Source organism: Oncorhynchus keta, chromosome 33, assembly GCF_023373465.1.
Source record: "Oncorhynchus keta strain PuntledgeMale-10-30-2019 chromosome 33, Oket_V2, whole genome shotgun sequence".
Taxonomy (NCBI): Eukaryota; Metazoa; Chordata; class Actinopteri; order Salmoniformes; family Salmonidae; genus Oncorhynchus; species Oncorhynchus keta.
The window spans coordinates 402,164-424,478 of record NC_068453.1 but is presented as its reverse complement, the minus strand read 5'-3'; the positions used below and the strand labels follow the sequence as shown (position 1 = coordinate 424,478).

Genomic DNA, 22,315 nt, shown 5'->3' with positions numbered 1-22,315 from the left:
CCAAATTCCGGTAGGTCTGTCCCTCCGTTTGGTTCCTAGTGAATACAACCCAGATTCCACTTATTGCTCATCATCAAACCTTTGATTAGTGGAATCAGGTAGTGTTAGGGCAATAACTCCACTCCCTAGGAACATGATTTTTCTTTTTTTAAACACTGATTAAGCAGACACACTTTTCCAGAGCAACTTAGTCAGTAAGTTCCTCCCTTTACTTTCAAAATGACTTCTCTTTTCTCTAGAAAGAGGATTCAAACCATTTTTCCTTTTACTCAGATGTTATTATAGCTAACTAATTGACCAATCATCTCTCTTACTCTTCACTGTTCATGTGTTTTCCTAGAATCCCCCTCAACACTCAACAGAGATGTGGCTTCAAGAAAGTAGTGAAGGAGTCAGACCAAGAAGGGTGTCATAGAGGAGACGGGGTCCTCGCACACAGAGCCCAGTGAAGGGCTCATCCACAAGAGGGATGCATCTCCCCCCTTGGAGCCCTCAGTGGCATACACGCACTCCAGGAGCTTTGGCAGACTGGTCAAGCCCCTGGCGTTCACAACAGGGGTAGATGTTTAGGTCTTTCTTTTACTAAACAAACACTACTCAATCTAACTGTATTTCTTGTTACACACTTTTACTGTTTCAAACACATAGACCTCTATAGGTCTATTGCCAGATTCAGCACAGCATTGACAGGAAATAAAGGGGATTAACACCATGTTAGTTTACAGGCTGTTCATTTGGCACAGCGGCCATCTGGCAGTATGAGTCACTGAAGTCCCGGGTCCAGAGCTACTTTGACGAGGTCCGGGCTGACTGGTTGGAGACACTACGGCCGCAGAAACAGGGGGATCTTCGCAAATGGGTGAGTCTTTTTTTTATTTTTAAATACCATGCCTCATTATTTTGTATACATCTTTATTGATACATTATACAGGAAATTGATCATTTTGCTGCCACAGTACTCGGCCTCTCCCCACAACATATGCAAACAGTACAACATGCTGGGAGCAGCACAGGGTCCCTGGAATGGGGTTAGATACCCTAGTCTCCCCAATTTGTAACTGAAAGGGATATGAGGGTTACGAGGAACAATTCCGGTGCGCTGGATTTTGTGTCGCTGATTATTTGGACGACTTACAATTTTGCAGGGCTGGCATCTTTCAAGTTTCATAACGAAAGGGGTTGATTTGTCCCAAAGGTGGATGAGGATTTCAGAGGAGGGGGTGTGGACTTTGCCACTCGCACTAGGTCAAATATGTCAATGCTCCCCCTTTCTCTTCTTGCTGAACTGTTCACAATGATGTCTTAGCGAGTTGATTCCCTATGCTGGGTTGTGTTTATTACTACACGCAACAGAATAAAACATTTAAAAAAAAACATTTTTCAACGGAAAACTAGAATGTATGTTTATTATTGGACCAGGTTGTCCCTCCGTGTTTCAGTCAGTTTTATTCTGTTTGGTGCCTAATGAACACGACCCAGGTTTCACTACATTGTGTGGCCGTTTTGTCAAACCGTTTCTGTTACAGATCAACCAGTGGTGGAACGGCTTGAGTGAGGGCCAACGTACTGTTGCAGGTTAGTCTGTACTGAAGCCCATAGATTTATTTTGTGTCCTCTCAATAGTAACTAGTTGATACAGATAATGATGGTCACTTTCACTACTACCCTCTTTCTCAAGATAATGTATACTTTTTGTCTGTATGAGAGAGAAATTTGTCCTGCTTTATACCCAACCACTTTGATACACAAACACATTAGATTGGAGCAGACTGCAGTTGCAGTGCAGTGCCCAATGAGCAGTTTAGGGGTTTAGGTTCCTTGCTCAAGTGAACATCCTGCCATCTTTTACCACCCTTCAGCACCTCCACCCACCTCATTCATTATCCACTAATCTCTCATTAATTCAGTCTTTTTCTACTCCTCTCTCAGGGATCATAGCTGCAAATGCTGTGGTTTTTTGCTGTTGGAGAGTGTCATCCCTCCAGCGCTCTATGATCAAATACTTGACATCCAACCCTGCCTCCAGTGAGTAGGGGAGACTGTCCTATCCTATGGCAAATACGCTTAACTTGATCTCTGTGTTCATGGTTACGTTCCGCAGCAAGAAACATAAGGGGGAACAAACCGAGTCACTGACAACAACCAAAACTAAACAGGTGGGGTTTTACGAGGCGGTCTGAAGGACGCTCATGGGGGTGTCCACTGAAAGTTGACTAGCAACAACATTTGGAATTTTAAAAAACACACACCATGAGTGCCCACTAAATTTGCCCAAGAACACAGAAAAACATTTTAAACCCACACCAAACTTAAAGACAGGAAGCAAACCAAAAAGTGGAGCAAAACAAAAGCAGGGAAGATCAGAAAGGATTTTGTTGTTCTTAACCCTCCACATAACTGGAACACTGGGCCAGCCGCTCTTAAATATCATCTGGGTCAGCACAGGCGAAGCACCTTCCAACTAACAAGATGGACAAGCCAGCATGGGTGTAACGTATACTGACAAACGAGGTGACACCAATCGGCGCACCCAGCGTGCAATTAATTCTAAAGTCCAACCTCAACTTAAATGGAAAAACCTGTAACCGTAATCAAGTGTCAGGATTAGGGCCCTGAGTTTTTCTTCACCACGCACCAGGAAGAGCAGATAATGGGGATCTATAATAAATACAAATATGTGACCTAACCAGAAATCTCAGAAGCCCTTGTTCTAGGCTGTAGTTTTTCCTGGTCCTGTCAATCCTGACAATTTATTACTAGTAACACTGACAGAGGCAGAGATCCAGTTTATTTGACTTATGTAATAGATTTTGTAATATTAATTTAACTGCTGAGCTCTTACAGTAAAAACTGCATATAAATATAAAATATTAAGAAATGTACAGCTTTTACAGCCCAAATATAATCTGAAAAGACTTGTCCAATAAGAGTGCAGACAGTAGCAAACCCTAGCAAAACAAATATAGGTAAATCGCTCCCCGGTTTGACCTGTTTAGTTCCTAATGAACACTTCCCTGATCATCTCCTGTCTGAACCCTACCCACAGAAACCCTGTGTTTCCCCATGCTCCTGTCCACGTTCAGCCACTACTCCTTCTTCCACATGGCGGCCAACATGTACGTCCTCTGGAGCTTCTCCTCCGCCATCGTCTCCATGCTAGGCAGGGAGCAGTTCATGGCCGTTTACATGTCTGCAGGTACCAGCGCCCGTGTGAGAGATTGTCATAGACAGATTACTAGTCCTGAAGTACAGACTTATTTACAGATAAATAATCAATCATCTCCTCATTGCCAGGTGTTATCTCTACGATGTTCAGCTATGTATGCAAGACGGCCAGCGGGCGCTTAGGTCCCTCTCTTGGAGCGGTAAGCACCAACATTTTAGACTTCCTGCGGAATTCCCCTTTACTTCCTGTCTCTGACAGCACTTTCTGTCCTCCAGTCAGGAGCCATCATGACAGTCTTGGCTGCCGTCTGTACCAAAATGCCAGAGGCTAAGCTGGCAATCATCTTCCTGCCCATTTATGCTTTCTCTGCAGGCAATGTGAGTGAACAACCCTTACAGCACACTTAACCACACAGTCAACCTTCCAATTTTCTATCCTTGAGAAGATGGCGCATTTCTATGTTTTGTAGTACAAAAGATGGAGGAAGGTAAGTCTTTCCAATTACGTCATCAACCAATGAGGAGGCAATGTCTACTAACAATTGGTCAAAATCACACAAATAATGTTTTTCCAATGACGATTTGTATCTTCCTCAATTTTTTTCCCTACAAACATAAACACCATTTTCACATACTGTATGTTGATGTCCCTAAGTACCCCCCTTACTAGATCTGACTTTGCTGATAGCTACTTTATTGAGGAAAATTTACTTGTCCTTCCTAGCTATCTTAAGATGAATGCACCATAACTTGAAGTTGCTCTGGATAAGAGCGTCTCAATGACTAAAATGTAAGTGTGAGTCCAGGAAGTTCTTTGTTGTGCTATTTATTCACACCATCTGTTTTCTCTTTTCCTGTCCAGGCATTGAAAGCCATAGTAGTCATGGACACAGCTGGCCTAGTTTTAGGATGGCGATACTTCGACCACGCGGCCCATCTAGGCGGAGCTCTTTTTGGCGTGTAAGTCAGCTTTAAGTCCATCTGTCTGCTCTCACACACTCATCCCCATTTAAACTGGCTGTTGCACAGGGCAGCAAAAAACCATCTCAACATCTAGGTCAAGCTAGCTGTCTTTGACATCTTCTCCACTATACCCTGGCTTTGCTGATTTTGTTTGGGAGGCCCCCCACCCCCCCCAAACTGCTCAGGGGCGCCACTCTTCTTACCGACGTTGATCCCAACCTATCATGAACATGTGGTATTGGGTCGGGTACTTCGACAGCTGAAAATGTATGAATTAAGATCTATTATTTTAGTCTTGTTTGAGCTCTGTCCATTCTACCTCTCTTCCTATATACAGTGAATTTTGAAGGTTTTCAGACCCATTGAAATTTTCCACATTTTGTTACAGCCTTATTTTAGAATCATTTGATTTAATCCATCTACACACAATACCCCATAATGTCAAAGTGAAAACAGGTTATTTAAAAAAAATAAAAAAAAAATTTAAAATCCATTGATCCATTACTGTTTCCATTGATTATCCTTGATTGGAGCCCACCTGTGGTATATTCAATTGTTTGGACATGATTTGGAAAGGCACACACCTGTCTATATAAGGTACCACAGTTGAGAGTGCATGTCAGAGCAGAAACCAAGCCATGAGGTCGAAGGAATTGACCCTGGAGCTCCGAGACAGGATTGTGTCAAGGCACAGATCTGGGAAGGGTACTAAACATTTCTTCAGCATTAAACATCCCCAAGAACATAGTGGCCTCCATCATTATTTAATGGAATAAGTTTGGAACCCCCAAGACTCTTCCCAGAGCTGCCGCCCAGTCAAACTGAGCAATTGGGGGAGAAGAGCCTTGTTCAGGGAGGTGACCAAGAACCCGATGGTCACTCTGACAGAGCTACAGAGTTCCTCTGTGGTGATTGGAGAACCTTCCAGAAGGACAACCATCTCTGCCGCATTCCACCAATCTGGCCTTTATGGTAGAGTGGCCAGACGGAAGCCACTCATCAGCAAAAGGCACATGACAGCCCGCTTGGAGTTTGCCAAAAGGCACCTAAAGGACTCAAACCATGAGAAACAAGATTCTCTGGTCTGATGAAAACAAGATTTAAATCTTTGTCCTGAATGCCAAGATTCAAATATGGAGGAAACATGGCACAATTCCGACGGTGAAGCATGGTGGATGTGGCAGCATCATGCTGTGGGGATGTTTTTCAGAGGCAGGGACTAGGAGATTAGTTAGGATCGAGGGAAAGGTAAACGGAACAAGGTACAGAGAGATCCTAACCCACAATGTTTCAGGTGTCACATCTGGAGGAAACCTGGCAAGGCCAAAGAGTTCTATCTTGGTTTCATCAGACCAGAGGATCTTGTTTCTCATCTTCTGAGAGTAATTTAGGTTTCTTTTGGCAAACTCCAATTATTTAATCCATTTTAGGATAAGGCTGTAACAAAATGTGGGAAAGGGTCTGACTACTTTACGAATGCACTGTACAGCGTCAAAACCAATGTCACATCTACATTTTTTTTATATGATACACATGTCTTCAGTCAAGACTCATTATTCTCTAACCCCTGCACACCACAAATGTTTTTATTTTTGTGTGTGAAATGATAGTTTTCGCACCTCTTGTTTATAATTTTATCCAGCTATGAAAATGTAAGATAATAGACTTAAATACACTGAGTATACAAACCATTAACCTCCCCCACCCTTTGCCCTCCAGCTCCAGAACAGTCTCAATTTGTCTGGGATTAGGACTCTGCAAGGTGTTGAAAGCGTAACAGGAATGCTGGCCCATGTTGACTCCAATGCTTCCCACAGTTGTCAAGTTGGCTGGATGTCCTTTGGGTGGTGGACCATTCTTGATACACACGGGAAACTGTTCAGCGTGAAAAACCCAGCAGCATTGCAGTTCTTGACACAAAACATTGCTCCTGGCACCTACTACCATACCCCTTTTTAAAGGCACTTAAATCGTTTGCTTGCCCATTCACACTCTGAATGGCTCACATTTGTTCTTAACTGACTTGCCTAGTTAAATAAAGGTAAAATAAATTTTTAAAATACACAATCCATGTGTCAATTGTGTCAAGGCTTAAAAATTATTATTTAACCTCCTCCCCTTCATCTACACTGATTGGAAGTGGATTTAACAAGTGACATGAAGGGATAATGGCTTTCACCTGGTCAGTCTGTCATGGAAAGAGCAGTTAATGTTTTGTAGATTCAGTGTATGCACAGGAATATTTGTTTTCGATTAATTTTTGTTTGTTATTGGAATCAAATAAAAGGTTTATTTAAAAAAGGAGTCTTGTGTTCTAGGCTATGGCTCTGATCTGTCCATTTGTACTGTATTTACCATGGTAGGATTGTATTTCTATTTACTATTTCCCTAAAAGTGCTGCATGTCTATCAAACTGAGAAAGGTGATGGACTTTGCTCCCTCTTCAGTCCTTCACCCACCAGTAAACCATTAACTAAGCCATAAAGCTTTTCAGTAGCAGGAATTACAGATAGTTGGGCAGGCTTTGTACTGCTGAATCACTGTTGTCATCTGGTTACAGGAAGGAAGTCACTCATGCCTTTATCAGAAGTCATGTGCCTTTTTGGTTTTTAAACAGGATGTTGTTTCATGATGTCATATTCATCTGAAATTGGCATAAACAGGCATTTGAATTTAGCTTTTTGGGCATTTTTGGCTTAATGGTCATCTGGGATTCACTGTAGTTTTGGTGCTGGTGGGTTAGGATATTGATGTAACATAAAAGAAAATGACCAAAGTTCACAAACAGTCATTGGGGGAAAAGCCAGAGACACTGTGTCTGTTAATGTTTGTAGATGAGGAGAGGAAGTCTTCTCTCATTTCCTCTTCCTCTAGACTCACTTTTCCACATTTGTGATATATTTTTTCAAGTATGAGACTGGCCAATGTTTATGCTGCCGTTAGTGTCAAAACGGTATTTAGCAAATTATCACAGCTGTCTTTTGCTCAGAAGAAGATTCTCCTTTAAACGTGCTCCCCAAATAGCACCCTGTTCCTTTTATAGGAGACTATTTTAGACCAGGGCGCATAGGACTCTGGTCAAAAGTAGTGCACTATACGTGTATAGGGAATAGGTTGCCATTTGGGATGCACCATGCAGTCATTTTGACCGTAACTCTGTATCATTGTTCCTTTAACTGTGAATCACAGGGTTTGGTTCAATTCCATTTAAATTCATTCAAAAGTCAAGAATTAAAAAGGTGCGGTTTTATTTTGTGTGAATTTCACTTCACTTGACAAAGTTTAAATGGGAATTGACCCTGGTGTATAATGCAATTGTGTGTTTGAGAAAGTGAACAGTAGTTTCTCTGTGAGTTTTAGATGTGTTTCTTCTCAGTGTGTTCGTGTGTAAGGTTCTTGAGGTTTGGACCAAAGTAGTGCAAGATATAGGGAATGAGGTGCCATTTGGTACGTAACCCATTAAAACCACAGTGCAGCTCTGGGGGAGAGTAGTAGGCCACGTGCAGAGGTGAGCATGTGTGCTCATGGTGGGAGATCGCTTTGAAGGGTCATTGATCCACCCGATACCCAAATCTCACCTCAGTGGGACCACAGCCTCTGTTCCAAAAAAATACCCTTCACTTTCTCTTCCTCCATCTTACCTATTCCATAGCCAACCAGGGAAACAGACAACTGATTTTAAACACCTGAATAGAACAAGTGGATAGAAATACAAACTGGACTCGAACAATAGAGGATACAAAATACCACTCAACAGCACAGTAGACACAGCAACAAAGACCGAAAGTTCAAGTCATTCTCATCACAGAAACAGTAGGTACATTGGTTTACTTTTCCATTTCTTTGTTTGAGAGATTGGTTTATAAGGGATGGTGTAACATAGTCTTAGCAAATAATTAAATTCCTTGTTATTATATTTCTCTAAACAATTTAGATGGATTGAGTTTAAATTGATCAATGTTATACACAATTGGACATTTTGAATTGAACTGTTTTGTTTGATGTGCTAACTTTCAATGTTCCTTCCATTCGATCACTTTACTAAAGATAGATTTAGTTCGTGACTTACAAATATATTTCCCCTGAAGCACTGATAGGTTCACACTACCCAGCTGGGGAAAAATGGCGAACCATGTCCCTATTACATGCTTTTGTGGTTGTAAACTGGTTTTCTGGTTGAGAAGACCAGATCAGTTTACAACCATCTCATGTCTGTTACAACCAGGTAAAGATGCCTTTTTCATGCCTTCAGCAAGTATTCATACCCCTTGACTTATTCCACATTTTGTTGTATTACAGCCTGAATTCAAAATGGATTAAATGTTTTTTCTCTCACGTCGACATCCCATAATGACAAAGTGAAAACATGTTTTTGGAATTTTTAGAACATTTATTGAAAATGAAATACAAAAATATCCAACTTGCATAAATATTCACATCCCTTTGGATTGACACTCCAAATTGAACTTGGGAACATCCAATTTGCTTTGATCATCCTTGATGTCCCTACAACTTGGAGTCCACCTGTGGCCAATTCAATTGTTTGGACATGATTTAGAAAGAAACACACCTGTCTATATAAGTTCTGACAGTGCATGTCAGAGCAGGAACTATTCCATGAACCCCAAGGAACTGGCTGTAGATCTACGGGAGAGAATTGTGATGAGACATAAAATACAGTTGAAGTAAGAAGTTTACATACACTTAGGTTGGAGTCATTAACACTTGTTTTTTCAACCACTCCACAAATGTCTTTTTAACAAACAATAGTTTTGACAAGTCGGATAGGACATCTACTTTGTGTATGACACAAGTAATTTTTGCAACAATTGTTTACAGACTAATTATTCCACTTATAATTCACTGTATCACAATTATAGTGGGTCAGAAGTTTACATACACTAAATTAACTGTGCCTTTAAACAGCTTGGAACATTCCAGAAAATGTAATGGCTTTAGAAGCTTCTGATAGGTGAATTGACATAATTTGAGTCAATTGTAGGTGTAATTGTGGATGTATTTCAAGGTCTACCTTCAAACTCAGTGCCTCTTTGTTTGACATCATGGGAAAATCAAAAGAAATCGGCCAAGACCTCAGGAAAAAAATTAGGGGACCTCCACAAGTGTGGTTCATCCTTGGGAGCAATTTCCAAATGCCTGAAGGTACCATGTTTGTCTGTACAAACAATAGTACTCAAGTATAAACACCATGGGACCACGCAGCCGTCATACCGCTCAGGAAGGAGACGTGTTCTGTCTCCTAGAGATTAACGTACTTTGGTGCGAAAAGTGCCAATCCCAGAACAACAGCAAAGGACCTTGTTAAGATGCTGGGAGAAACAGGTACAAAAGTATCTATATCCACAGTAAAACAAGTCCTATATCAACATAACCTGGAAGCCCGCCCAGCAAGGAAGAAGCTACTGCTCCAAAACTGCCATTAAAAAGCCAGACTATGGTTTGCAACTGCACATGGGGACAAAGATTGTACTTTTTGGAGAAATGTCCTCTGGCCTGATGAAACAAAAATAGAACTGTTTGGCAATAATGACCATCGTTATGTTTGGAGGATAAAGGGGGATGCTTGCAAGCTGAAGAACACCATCCCAACCATGAAGCACGGGGATGGAAGCATCATGTTGTGGTGGTGCTTCTCAAAATAGATGACATCATGGGGCATATATGTGTATATATTGAAGCAACATCTCAAGACATCAGTTAAAGATTGGTCGCAAATGGACAATGACCCATACTTCCAAAGTTGTGAGAAAATGGTTTGATGACAACATAGTCAAGGTATTGGAGTGGCCACCCCAAAGCCCTGACCTCAAACCCAAAGAGAATTTGTGGGCAGAAATAAAAGCATGTGTGAGCAAGGAGGCCTACAAACCTGACTCAGTTACACCAGCTCTGTCAGCCAAAATTCACCCAACTTATTGCAGGAAGGTTGTGTAAGGCTACATGAAATATTTGACCCAAGTTAAACAATTTAAAGGCAATGCTACCAAATACTAATTGAGTGTATGTAAACTTCTGACCCACTGGGAATGTGATGAAAGAAATAAAAGCTTGAATAAATAATTCGCTCTACTATTATTCTGACATTTCACATTCTTAAAATAAAGTGGTGATCCTAACTGACCTAAGACAGGGATTTTTTACTAGGATTAAATGTCAGGAATTGTGAAAAACTGAGTTTAAATGTATTTGGTCAAGGTGTATGTAAACTTCCGACTTGCCCTGTATATCTGGGGACGGGTGTAAAACAATTTCTAGTGTTGAAAGTTTCCAAGAGCACAGTGGTCTCCATCATTGGGAAATGGGAAAAATATGGACTCTGCTTAGAGCTGGGCAAGAAGGACCTTGGTTAGAGAGGTGACCAAGAACCCAATGACCACTCTACAGAGTTCCTTGGCTGAGATGGGAGAACCTGCCAGAAGGACAACAGTCTCTACAGCACTTCGCCAATCTGGGCTTTATGGAAGAGTGGCCAGATGGAAGCTACTCCTCCGAAAAAGGCACAAGGCCGCTCGCCTGGAGTCTTCAAAAGTGCCTGTGAAAGACTGAGATCATAAGGCAAAAGATGAGACAAAGCACTATGTCTGGAGAAAACTAGGCACAGCTCATCACTTGTCTAACACCATCTCATGGTGGTGGCAGCATCATGCTATGGGGTTGCTTTTCACCAGCAGGGATTGGGAGACTGGTAAGGATAGATGGGAATAATGAATGGGGCCAAATACAGGCAAATCCTTGATGAGAACCTGCTTCAGAGTGCAAACGACCTTAGCCTGAGGGGCAAGGTTTACATTCCAACAGGACAATGACCTCAAGCATACAGCAAAATCAATGCTGGAATGGCTTCCAAACAATACTGTGAAAGTTCTTGAGTGGCCCAGTCAAAGCCCATACTTGAATCCCAATGAAAATCTGTAGAAAGACTTGAATGTAATTGTTCACCCCCACTCCCCAGAAAATCTGCAGGGAAGAATGAGAGAAAATCCCCAAATCCAAATGTACAAAGCCGATACAGAGACGACTCAAAGCTGTAATCGCCATCACTGGTACTTCTGCAAAGTATTAAAAGGGGTGTGAATACTTATGAATATTTAATATTTCTGTATTTCATTTTCAATAAATTTGCTAAAAGAATTTAAAACATATTTTAACTTTATCATTATGGTGTATAGATGGGTGAGAAAAAATATATATTTAGTCCATTTTGAATTCAGGCTGTAAATCAAGGGGTATAAATATTTTCTGAAGTCACTGTATGTTGGTGGTTCAGATAACATGGTTATCTGAACCACTCCTTTTTTTTTGTTTTTTTGTAGAACATAAAGAAATACAAATGACAAATTGAACAGATACATCCTTTTATCCCACCATACTTATTGAAACATCTCCCTCGCTTTAACAACAAAAGCAGCATACATACAAAAATAAAATAAATGTACGATTGGAAATAATAATATAGAAATATACACATGCACACAAGTACACATATACAAAAATAAAAAATATCACAACATACTATCCCTTCCTACCCACACCCTCTCGTATCCCGTTGGCCAAAATTCTTACTCCTGATCAATAGAAGGCAACTGTTCAAAAAAGGAAATTAAAGGCTGCCATCTAAAGAAACAGTTATCAATACATCCTCTCAGTGTATATCATTTTTTCTAAGTGTAGGTTTGAGGATTCCCAGTTAAGCAAGATCTGCAGGAGGGCTATAAGGGAGGCAAACACTACAACGTCCACTTTACTTTTAGTGAGACTATGCAACAAAGATGGAACTCCAAATATAGCTATTAGAGGACGAGGCTGCAGGTCAATATCTAGAATTTTCGAGAGAGTATTAAAAAGGATGACCAATACTCTGACAGCTTAGAAGACAAATAAAACATATGGGTGTAGTCTGCAGGAGTGAATGAACATCTATCACTCGTCATTTGTGTCTGGGAGGAGTTTACTCAGTTTTTCTTTAATGTAGTGAATTTTGTGCAAGACTTTGAACTGAATGAAACTTAACCGAGCACATGAGGATGTGGAGTTAAGCCTAAGAAGAGCCTCCTCCCACCAGTCATCTGCAAGGTCATGTTCAAGTTCATACCCCAGTCTGTCATGATTTTGTTTATTTGAGAGGGTTCAGAGGACAGCATAATGTCATATAATCTAGAAATCAGACCTTGCCGATTCCACGGGAAGCAACGTCTTGGGAGGTATTTGAGGAAAGGTAGGAAAATGAGAGCGAACAAAGTTAAGGGTTTAAAAATAGCGGAAAAGATTAGAATGAGCAAGATTAGATTTAGCTACGAGATCATTAAACTGACAAACTTCCCATCCAAAATACATCTTTGAAACAAACCAAACCTCTCTCACGCCACAAAACAAACACCTTGTGGTGTTTGGAGGGTACAAATAGGTGGTTGATACAGATAGGGCTTAGAAGAGAAGGGGCAGAAATCTAAAATGTTGACGAAATTGTCTCCAGATCTTCAATGTAAAGTGCACAATGGGGTTTCCCGTATACTTTAAAGGACACAGGGACAGTGGGGCACAAGCAAGAGCAGAAAGGGAGGATGATTGGCAGGAGTGTGCCTCTATTGAGCACCTGTTGGTACCTAGATCATTACACCAGATCATAATGTTTTGAATAATGGCTGCCCAATAGTAAAGCAGTAAATTTGGAAGTGCCAATCCTCCATTTTGTCTCCTTCTTTGAAGTATTGCTCTACGTATCCTAGATGATTTGCCTGCCCAGATAAAATGACTGATGAGCCTATCCAAATTAACAAAACGCCCTTATACAACTATCATACAACCTGACCATGGTGACATACAATATATCATATTGAAGACAGTGCAACCAGTTTTGCCTACTGGAATATAGTTAACACTACAGTGTAGGTAACTAATACATAACAAAAATAGTTTGTTGTGCCTTCTCTCTTCCCAGTAAATCAGCCGTCAGGACGGACCACCATGCTTTTAGCCTTCCAGATCCTGGGTCTGTCTTTAGGGGTGATTGGCTGGTGTCTGGAGAACAGCTGCACTAGTTCTCATTCCTGGAGGGTACGCAGCCATTCTGGGGCTGTCACGACCAACAACTGGCAGTTCGAGGGCCTGTGGATGACCTGCGCAGCCACGTCCCTGGGCTCTGTGCAATGCCAGAGGTACAAGACTGTACTGGGGCTACCAGGTGAGAGACATGCAGGGCTCAGTGCAATACTCACATGCAGTATTAAAGGGGCAATCTTTAGTTTAAACAACAAAATGGTATTGGTAAACAGCTGAGGAATGGTGTTAGAGAAATGTAACCACTTTCAAATTCAAAGACAGAGCTATGGATTCAGGGACGGACCATCCAAACTATAGTTTTAACCATGTTTTGAGGCTATGTAGTCTTTGTTTGCAATTACATTGTTTAAAAAATAAAAATAAAAAACATTTTGGGTTTTGATGGAGTACGACAGTTGAACAAAGCTCATGAGGCTTTTATAATTTGTAGTCTTCAAAAAATCTATGGGTTTATGTTATTAATTTAAAAGTAAATAATTTGATTACAGATTGCCCCGCCAGGATTTATTTTTCTATGATCAAATACAAATCTTTGAATGTTGTAAAAATCTTCTTCGGTTGTCACATAAACATACTTCCTTCCCTGGTAGATGCCTTCCAAAATGTTGTTCCAAAATGAGTAGTATGTATGCAGGGACAGTAGTTTGTGGGCAAAAGCACTGTGTAAACATTGCAATGGAGGTTTTCGATTAAATTCCAGCCAAGATTGACCCAGCAGTTAGATATCGGCTGCTGATTAAAATACTTTATGTAGTTTTACCCTTGTCTAAAATGACTGTACTGCTTTGATAATTGTCCATACAACACAAATTCATTAAGAAACTGAGCAAAGATCTAAAGAATAATTTATATAACAAAAGTATTGTGTGGATCAGACTGACATAGAGTATCTGTGAAATCAATTATAGTAGGCCTGTAGTTCAGTGTCCATATTAGGACAGCCAAAGTCTTAAGCAGGACTTTTTGAAGCTGTTCTCACATTGACAACGTAGTACGGTAGTATTTTTTACTTCCTTTCCTACATGACTGTCACTTTCAACTGTCGACCACCACACTGAGGTATGCAGGCCACATGGTCTTAGTTTCAGGCCATGAAGGTAATAAGGGTTGTAAATCGCACAAGTATCATTGTATCATCGCTCGGTCAATCATTGACAGTTACACTGACCTTGGTTTCCTTTCATTGTGTGTGTGTGTGTCAAATCAAATCAAATTTTATTGGTCACGTACACATGGTTAGCAGATTTTAATGCGAGTGTAGCGAGATGCTTGTACTTCTAGTTCCAACAGTGCAGTAATATCTAACAAATAATCTAACAATTCCCAACAACTACCTAATACACACAAATCTAACAAGTAATCTAACAATTCCCCAACAACTACCTAATACACACAAATCTAAAAGGGTGAATGAGAATATGTACATATAAATATATGGATGAGCGATGGCCATAGGCAAGGTGCAGTAGATTATATAAAATACAGTATATATAAATGTATGTGATATGAGTAGTGTAAGATATGTAAACATGACTAAAGTGGCATTATTTAAAGTGGCAATATTTAAAGTCCATTTATTAAAGTGTCCAGTGATTGGTTCTCAATACAGTATATACATGTTATATGAGTAATGTAAGATGTGTAGACATTATTAAAGTGGCATTATTTAGAGTGTGTGTGGGTGGGTGTGCCTCTATTACACTGCAACAGACTCCTAGATAACCACACATTCATAAGAGTGAGGAACTGTAGTCAGAACCATAGTCACCTCCCCACTTGATTCAATGTGGGCCATGTTGTTTCCCTCCTTAATTTAGAATGTGGATCACTAAGTGTGTGATTTGTATAACAAAGTCAGTCTGTAGTTTTTTTCAACTTAGTATAAGTTTGTTTTAAAACTATGAAGGTGTGGCATTTCTAATGAATGATTTATATTTGCTAACCATTACAGTTGAAGTCAGAAGTTTACATACACTTAGGTTGGAGTCATTAAAACTCATTTTTCAACCACTCCACAAATTTCTTGTTAATAAGCTATAGTTTTAACCCTAACCCTAACCCTAACCCAGTGCTTTCATTGTTACAGAGAGAGATATTAAAAGAGTATTGTCTAACCTGAATATTCTAAGGAGACACCAATGGCAAACACCAATGGCAGGTACTGTATCTATGTGAAACTCCTGATTTAATAGTTGAGAAAGTCAAACAGTGGGTCAGGATGGGTGTCAGCGCTTTCGATGAACCAATCTAAACCAATTTCGATGAACCAATCTGTCATATTGTTTATCTCCTTAGACCACACCTAAGCTCTAAACCCTGGTCACCGTCACCTTATAGGTGAAGCCTCTATGGTTTTTACACGCCTCCTATTGCTTTACAACCCCTGTGCATAGACTAAAGTTCTCTACATTTGAAACAAGACAACAGACACCCAGCACATTGGAGACCGATCAAGGACATACAACAACTTGCATATCTCGTGAGGCCATTTTCAATCATTCTGTGTGTCTGAGGGTTTCAACCTCAAGTTTAGAAGCCTTTTCCCACACCTGTGTGTGTGTGCTCTGGGTGATCATGTCGACGGCAGTGGAACTAACTGGGTTTTTGTTGTGCGTGGCAAGCTGGCTGCTCACCGGCTCCTCACTAGCCAATGACTACTGGAAGCTGTCCTCGGTGTCTGGGAGTGTCATCGTATCCACACGCCAGTTCCAGAATCTATTTCATTCATGTGCCGAGAACAGCGCCGGCATTAGGAACTGCAAAGACTTTGAGTCTATGCTCGCTCTGCCTGGTAGGTACTGGACTGACTACTACTCCCAAACTGGACTAATAGATCATCTCCAAAACCTGTCTCCAAACAATAACGGCAAATTAGATTGACATCCCTGGTCAAAGGGAACTCTAAGGGGAAATGTTTCCTGCTTTTCTATGTCACTGGCCAACTCAAATGGTAATTGTTATGTGATGCGATTTTTCTGTGTAAAGGTCAATCAATTACATACAACAACCTTAAATAGTCAGTTTTGTTAGATTCCTGATGTTTTAAGAATAAGAGGAACACAATGTCTTCATATTTTCAATTGAGTGTCTCTTCAGCAAACATGAATGATCCATGTATTGGTACAGTTATGTCTCTTAGACACATCCTACATCAGAGTTGAAGCCTCCATTTGTGTGTTCTGTAGGTGACATACAGGAAGTTGATATCAGGCTTTAGCAGTGTCTAACAGTTAAAAAAGGCCACCAGCACTCGCTTGATAGCAGCAATTGAAGTATGTTTATTTTCTTTAGGCAACATGTCCCACTAGTACACCCTGCAAACATTTCTGCTATGCCTTCTTCAGTGCGTGTGTGTGTTGTTAGACACGCAAGAGGATAGAGTTGAGCACATTTCCCTCCCAAGTCTCAGTCTACTCAGGCTCTCTATCGATCCAATGTCTGTTGTTGACTGGAACTCTGTCGCTTCCTGTGTTCAGGCTACATACAGGCATGTCGAGCCCTGATGATCATCGCTCTGCTCCTGGGTCTAGCGTCCATCATTGTGTCAGTGCTGGGGCTGAAATGCACAAAGATCGGCAGCACTTCTGAACAGGCCAAGGGCAAAATCGCTCTGACAGGCGGAAGCTTGTTCATCTTATCAGGTGAACTCCCAACCAACTCTCAACTGCCATCATCATCTTTATTCAATTCTCCTCTAATCTTAGTACCAATCTCTCTCTCTCACTTCTTCTCCCCCCCCCACACACTCTGCATCTCTCTTTCTTCTGCTGTTTATCAACCATCTCAATCTGCCTCTCCTGCAGGTCTTTCCACCTTGACTGCTGTGTCATGGTACGCTGCACGGGTGGTGCAGGAGTTCCATGATCCATTCTTTGCAGGAGTAAGGTGAATGCACATCCCAAAAGCTGAAAGTACTGCCTGCAAATTGCCGTCCAAATTAGGGCCAGGAGTTTTTTCCGGTCACATCACTCAACCAATCAATTAAAAACATTTTCATAAAAACATTTTATTGAAGGAATCATTCTGATTTGTACACACACACACACACACACACACACACACACACACACACACACACACACACACACACACACACACACACACACACACACACACACACACACACACACACACACACACACACACACACACACACACACACAGAAGTTGATTTATTCTCTGTCCATTAGGTTTGAACTGGGTGCAGGTCTATACATGGGTTGGGGAGCTGCCTGTTTGGCCATTCTAGGTGGTGTCATGCTCTGCTGTTCCTGTAAGAGGGGTCCATCGGGACCCACCACAGGGTGAGTAATTGCATCCACAAAGTTAAGTCCCAAATTGCACCCTAATCACTATATAGTGCACTATAGGGCTCTGGTCCATTTGGGATGCAACCAAAAACACTTCCTACTCCCAAAGTTATTGGCAAGCTAACCATTATCCTACCAAAACCATGGTCTTGGTTGGAAAAAGTGAGGACAACACTATCTCAGGTCTCCAGGCAGGTGATGGGCTAGCCAACACTAGTTATCTAGCGATTTCCCATCTGTTACATGAGCTAGTCAAAGAAATCATTGTCCAATCTATTGTACCCTACTTGTCTTACAGGGGATATTCATACAACTACTCCAAAACAAGCGGTGGACAACAGATCTATAGGGCACCACATGTGTCAGAGTCTGGGAGTTCAAAAGCTTATGTTTAAAGCAGTTTAAAATGTGTTTTTTTCAATCTAATTTGTTTGTTTGTCTGTTTCCATTTGTTTCTTCGTCGAAGTATGAATTTACTGGTTTGAATTTGCCATTATATATTTTTGTTGCTTTGTTTTTGTTTTCTTGAGTTGGGTCACTGTGAATATTAATGCAATGTTTATTACTTTGAAATGTATTGAAAATAAAAACATTACTCTGTTGATGATTATTGTTTTATTGATATTGGTTATCCAAATTAATGGAAAATATAAGCTATTCCACAACTCCAAATGAATGGAAAAGATACCCACTGGGCACAGACGTCTAATCCACATGGGTTCAACGTAATTTCATTGAAATGACGTGGAAACAACGTTGATTCAACCAGTGTGTCGCCAGTGGGTAAGCATCGAATACAGTGCTTATCTGAATTTTATAGTCAATCCTGTGATTCGAAACTGACTACAGCCATATGTTCAAGTAATGTCTTGTGATCGCTCAGGTTCCTGCAGGACATCTAAATAAATACTCCACTCAAAATAAAAAGAATTATATTCTGTTATTTACTATTTAACATTTCATCTGATATGTGTCTAACCCAGATACTTGGGTCAGAATCTGTTGTACAAATCTACAGTTGGACCGTAGATTTTCTTGAGACAAGGTAAAATAATTGGTAATGTAACCGGCGTCACTGTGCTACATTACCTGTTTCACTTCCTTCCTCAACTTGCCTCTGACTGGGCTTGAACCACACTCTTAGGAAAAAAAAGGTTATTTAGAGTTCTATATAGAACCTTGGTTATTTGGTTAAAAAAAATGAAAGACCCCTTTTCAGAAAAAGGTTCAATCTTAAGGTTCTATAATAAAAAAATGTTTGAACATCTATACATCCACCAACTGCCAATTAACCAGCAATGACCACTGTCTGGTTTCAGAAGACTGTTGTTGAAAATACCAATAAGCATTCCAAAATGTTTTATGGTAAGCAAAGTAGATTTTTTTATTGAAATATATGAAGTCAATCATTTGATCATCTATAGGCTAGAATAAATAAGGTCAAACGACCAGTGGAAAAAATATCAGAATTGGGATGCCTGACTAAATGCAGCCATAGAGCTTCATACCCAGCCTGACATTGGTAATTAGATAATTGTTATTTTTATTTCAGTGTGGAGCCAGATGGGGGACTATGTTTCATGACACTATAACAAGAGTGGACTGAGTGCTGCTAAACTCTGAATGTGCATGATGGGCTTACAGAGGTAATACCCTCTCCCTCAATGTCAACAAAACAAAGGATCTGATCGTGGACTTCAGGAAACAGCAGAGGGAGCACGCCCCCATCCACATTGGCCGCAGTGGACTGTGGGAAGCTTCAAGTTCCTTGGTGTACACATCACTGAAATCTTAAATGACCCACCCACACAGACAGTGTGGTGAAGGCGCAACAGTGAGGCAGAAGAAGTTCAGAAGGCGATGTCAGTACAGGTGCATCAAAGCTGGGACTGAGAGACTGAAAAACATCTATCTATCTCAAGGCCATCAGACCGGCCTCCAACCAGTACCCTGCCCTGAACTTTAGTCAATGTCACTAGCCGGTTACCACCCGGTTACTCAACCCTGCACCTTAGAGGCTGCTGCCTATTTACATAGACATAGAATACTGGTAAGTTCAATCATGTTTACATACTGTTTTACCCACTTCATATGTATAGACTGTATTTTAGTCAAGGACTATCCTATTTAACTGTTGCTGTCCATATACTATTCTATCCTGCGTATTATTCAGGTGTACTACTACTATATATACAGTACCAGTCACAAGTTTGGACACATACTCCTATGGTTTTTCTTAATTTTTAAGACATCAAAATTATGAAATAAAACATATCCCAAACCATCTCAATTGGGTTGAGGTCGGGGGATTGTGGAGGCCAGGTCGTGTGATGCAGCACTCCATCACTCTCCTTCTTGGTCAAATAGCCCTTACACAGCCTGGAGGTGTGTTGGGTTATTGTCATGTTGAAAAACAAATAATAGTCCCACTAAGCAAAAAACAGATGGGATGGCATATCGCTGCAGAATGCTGTGGTAGCCATGCTGGTTAACTGTGCCTTCAATTCTAAATAAATCACGGACAGTGTCACCAGCAAAGCACCATCACACTTCCTCATTCATGCTTCATGGTGGGAACCACACAAGATCATCTGTTTACCTACTCTGCATCTCACAAAGACACGGCTGTTGGAACAAAAAATCTCAAATTTGGACTCATCAGACCAAAGGACAGATTTACACCGGTCTAATGTCCATTGCTCATGTTTCTTGGCCCAAGCAAGTCTCTACCTCTTATTGGTGTCCTTTAATAGTGGTTTATTTGCAGAAATTTGACCATGAAGGCCCGATTCACGCAGTCTCCTCTGAACAGTTGATGTTGAGATGTGTGTTTCTTGAACTCAATTTCAGTTACAGAGTTACAGTTCATATGAGGAAATCAGTCAATACAAATCAATTCATTAGGCCCTAATTTATGGATTTCACATGACTGGGCAAGGGCTCATCCATGGGTTGGTCTGGGAGGGCATAGGCTTAACCACTTTGGAGCCAGGCCCACCCACTGGGGAACCAGGCCCAGATATTCAGAATTATTTTTTTCCCACAAAGTGCTTTATTACAAGTCAGAAATTCTCCTCAGCACCCCATCCACTCCCCCTCAGACGATCCTGCATGTGAAGAAGCCAGATGTGGAGGTCCTGGAGAGGCGTGGTTATATGTGGTCTGCGGTTGTGAGACCGGTTGGACGTACTGCCAAATTCTCTAAAATGACGTTGGAGGTGACTTTTGGTAGAGAAATTAACATTAAATCATCTGGAAACAGCTCTGGTGGACATTCCTGCAGCCAGCATGCCAATTATACGCTCCCTCAAAAATGTAGACATTTGTGTCATTGTCTTGTATGACAAAACTGCAGATTTTAGAGTGGCCTTTTGTTATCCACAGCACAAGGTGCACCTGTGTAGTGATAATCCTGTTTAATCAGCTTCTTGATATGCCACACTTGTCAGGTGGATGGATTATCTTGGTAAAGGAAAACTGCTCACAAACAGGGATGTAAACACATTTGTGCACAAAATTAGAGAGAAATAAGGTTTTTGGGGCATATAGAACATTTCTGGGATCTTCTATTTCAGCTCATGAAACCAACACTGTACATGTTGTGTTTATATTTTTGTTCAGTATATTAGCACAAAACAACCAGCTGTCAGTAGTCTCCGGAACATCAGGTAGAGAACGATCTGGAATTGACCAATGGGAAAACTTTTAATGGCATAGACAAATAACTTTCAATCAAGAGCGTCTAACCTATAGCAGAGCCCTTTTGACACACCCTCTGCCGAGTCCAGTACCAGACTCAGACGAAGATTTTTATGAATAAATTAAGACAGACCAAAGTCTGTCATTTTCCAACTAGAACAAATGAGTCATACTGGGTAGAACATGCCAGGAGGTGGGCAGAGCTCGCGAGATCCTAGTGCGCGTGTGCAATAACTAAATTTGCCTTTGAACTCCTTTTAATAAATGCGATTTTTTACAACTTTGGCAAAGGGTAAAGTCTATAGAACTTGGACAATCATAGCAAATTCTAGTTTTAGGAACAAAAAACTGTATTGTGATCAAATGCTTCATCGATGAGAAAACTGTCTGAATGACAAAATACATCTCTTTCAATCTTCTCCCACTGCCGGTCAGTGGATTTGGTAGTGCAAATTTATACATCCGATGAAATATTTGTGACTCAGCTACATACTTGTTTTTTTTGTTACCAAAATGTGCAGTCCGCAACACAACGTCTAGCCGGCGGGAAATTCAAACGGGAGCTGTGTTCGAATACCCATACTACATAATATTAGTTCATTTTAGTATTCTGTAAACAAACGGTATCCTTTCAGCTGAGCATACTAGTGTTACGTCTGTCTACCGGAAGTTGATTCAGTTGATATACAACCTCTTGCTACCAAGACATTTTTGTGTTCTTAAATTCAATCTGGAATGCCAGTGTGCTTTTAAATTCAGAGCATTTTCAGATTGTCCATTCGTAAATTCTGAATGTTTCCCCTCTCTGAGTGTTCAGAGCGCACACTGGCAGAGGGTAGGGTTCTGGCCATCACAATGGCACTGCAGTCAAGCACACAAGCTAACTGGCTAGCTACTTCGACACAAATGAGAAAACACCTCATTCTGACCATTTCACTCGCCATAGCAGAGCTGATTAGACTGTTTTCATGTTATCTAGAGCATTGGTAACTGTGCTACTGGCAACAATTTAATGATGCTTTATTTTGCTGACGTTTACTGACACCCGCCATATTAAACAGGTGTTGAGCGTTTGTGAAATCCTCAATTATTCTGCA

The 22,315-nt window shown here is 40.8% G+C and overlaps 2 protein-coding genes across 4 annotated transcripts; both read left to right on the top strand.

Annotated features, from left to right (window-relative positions):
• Window positions 1-387: 387 nt before the first annotated feature.
• Window positions 388-6,432, top strand: LOC118365910 (presenilins-associated rhomboid-like protein, mitochondrial; the record flags this gene model as incomplete). Its single annotated transcript, XM_052491637.1, has 9 exons — window positions 388-558; window positions 719-859; window positions 1,527-1,575; window positions 1,930-2,025; window positions 3,047-3,196; window positions 3,295-3,365; window positions 3,442-3,543; window positions 4,028-4,125; window positions 5,848-6,432. Coding segments are annotated over 9 exons (936 nt in total), but the record flags the coding sequence as incomplete, so codon positions are not given.
• Window positions 6,433-7,647: 1,215 nt separating this feature from the next.
• LOC118366010 (claudin-10-like) lies at window positions 7,648-18,121 on the top strand. Of its 3 annotated transcripts, none has more exons than XM_035748307.2 (6): window positions 7,648-7,945; window positions 13,088-13,330; window positions 16,686-16,850; window positions 17,013-17,094; window positions 17,400-17,513; window positions 17,818-18,121. In XM_035748307.2, the coding sequence occupies exons 2-6, from the start codon at window positions 13,114-13,116 to the stop codon at window positions 17,912-17,914; spliced, it is 675 nt and encodes a 224-aa protein (XP_035604200.1). In that variant the 5' UTR covers window positions 7,648-7,945; window positions 13,088-13,113; the 3' UTR covers window positions 17,915-18,121. The 3 variants fall into 3 exon arrangements, with proteins under 3 accessions (XP_035604200.1, XP_035604199.1, XP_035604201.1); XM_035748306.2 differs by having other exon boundaries at window positions 7,650-7,941; XM_035748308.2 differs by lacking the exons at window positions 7,648-7,945; window positions 13,088-13,330 and adding an exon at window positions 15,388-16,000.
• The last annotated feature ends 4,194 nt before the right edge of the window (window positions 18,122-22,315 follow it).

Bases quoted from the DNA above. Each gene is read 5' to 3' on its own strand.
- LOC118366010 (XM_035748307.2), top strand. From the start codon at position 13,114: ATGCTTTTAGCCTTCCAGATCCTGGGTCTGTCTTTAGGGGTGATTGGC. The intron at 13,331-16,685 runs GTGAGAGACATG...TCCTGTGTTCAG, and splicing joins GACTGTACTGGGGCTACCAG to GCTACATACAGGCATGTCGA. The intron at 17,095-17,399 runs GTGAATGCACAT...TCTGTCCATTAG, and splicing joins CCATTCTTTGCAGGAGTAAG to GTTTGAACTGGGTGCAGGTC.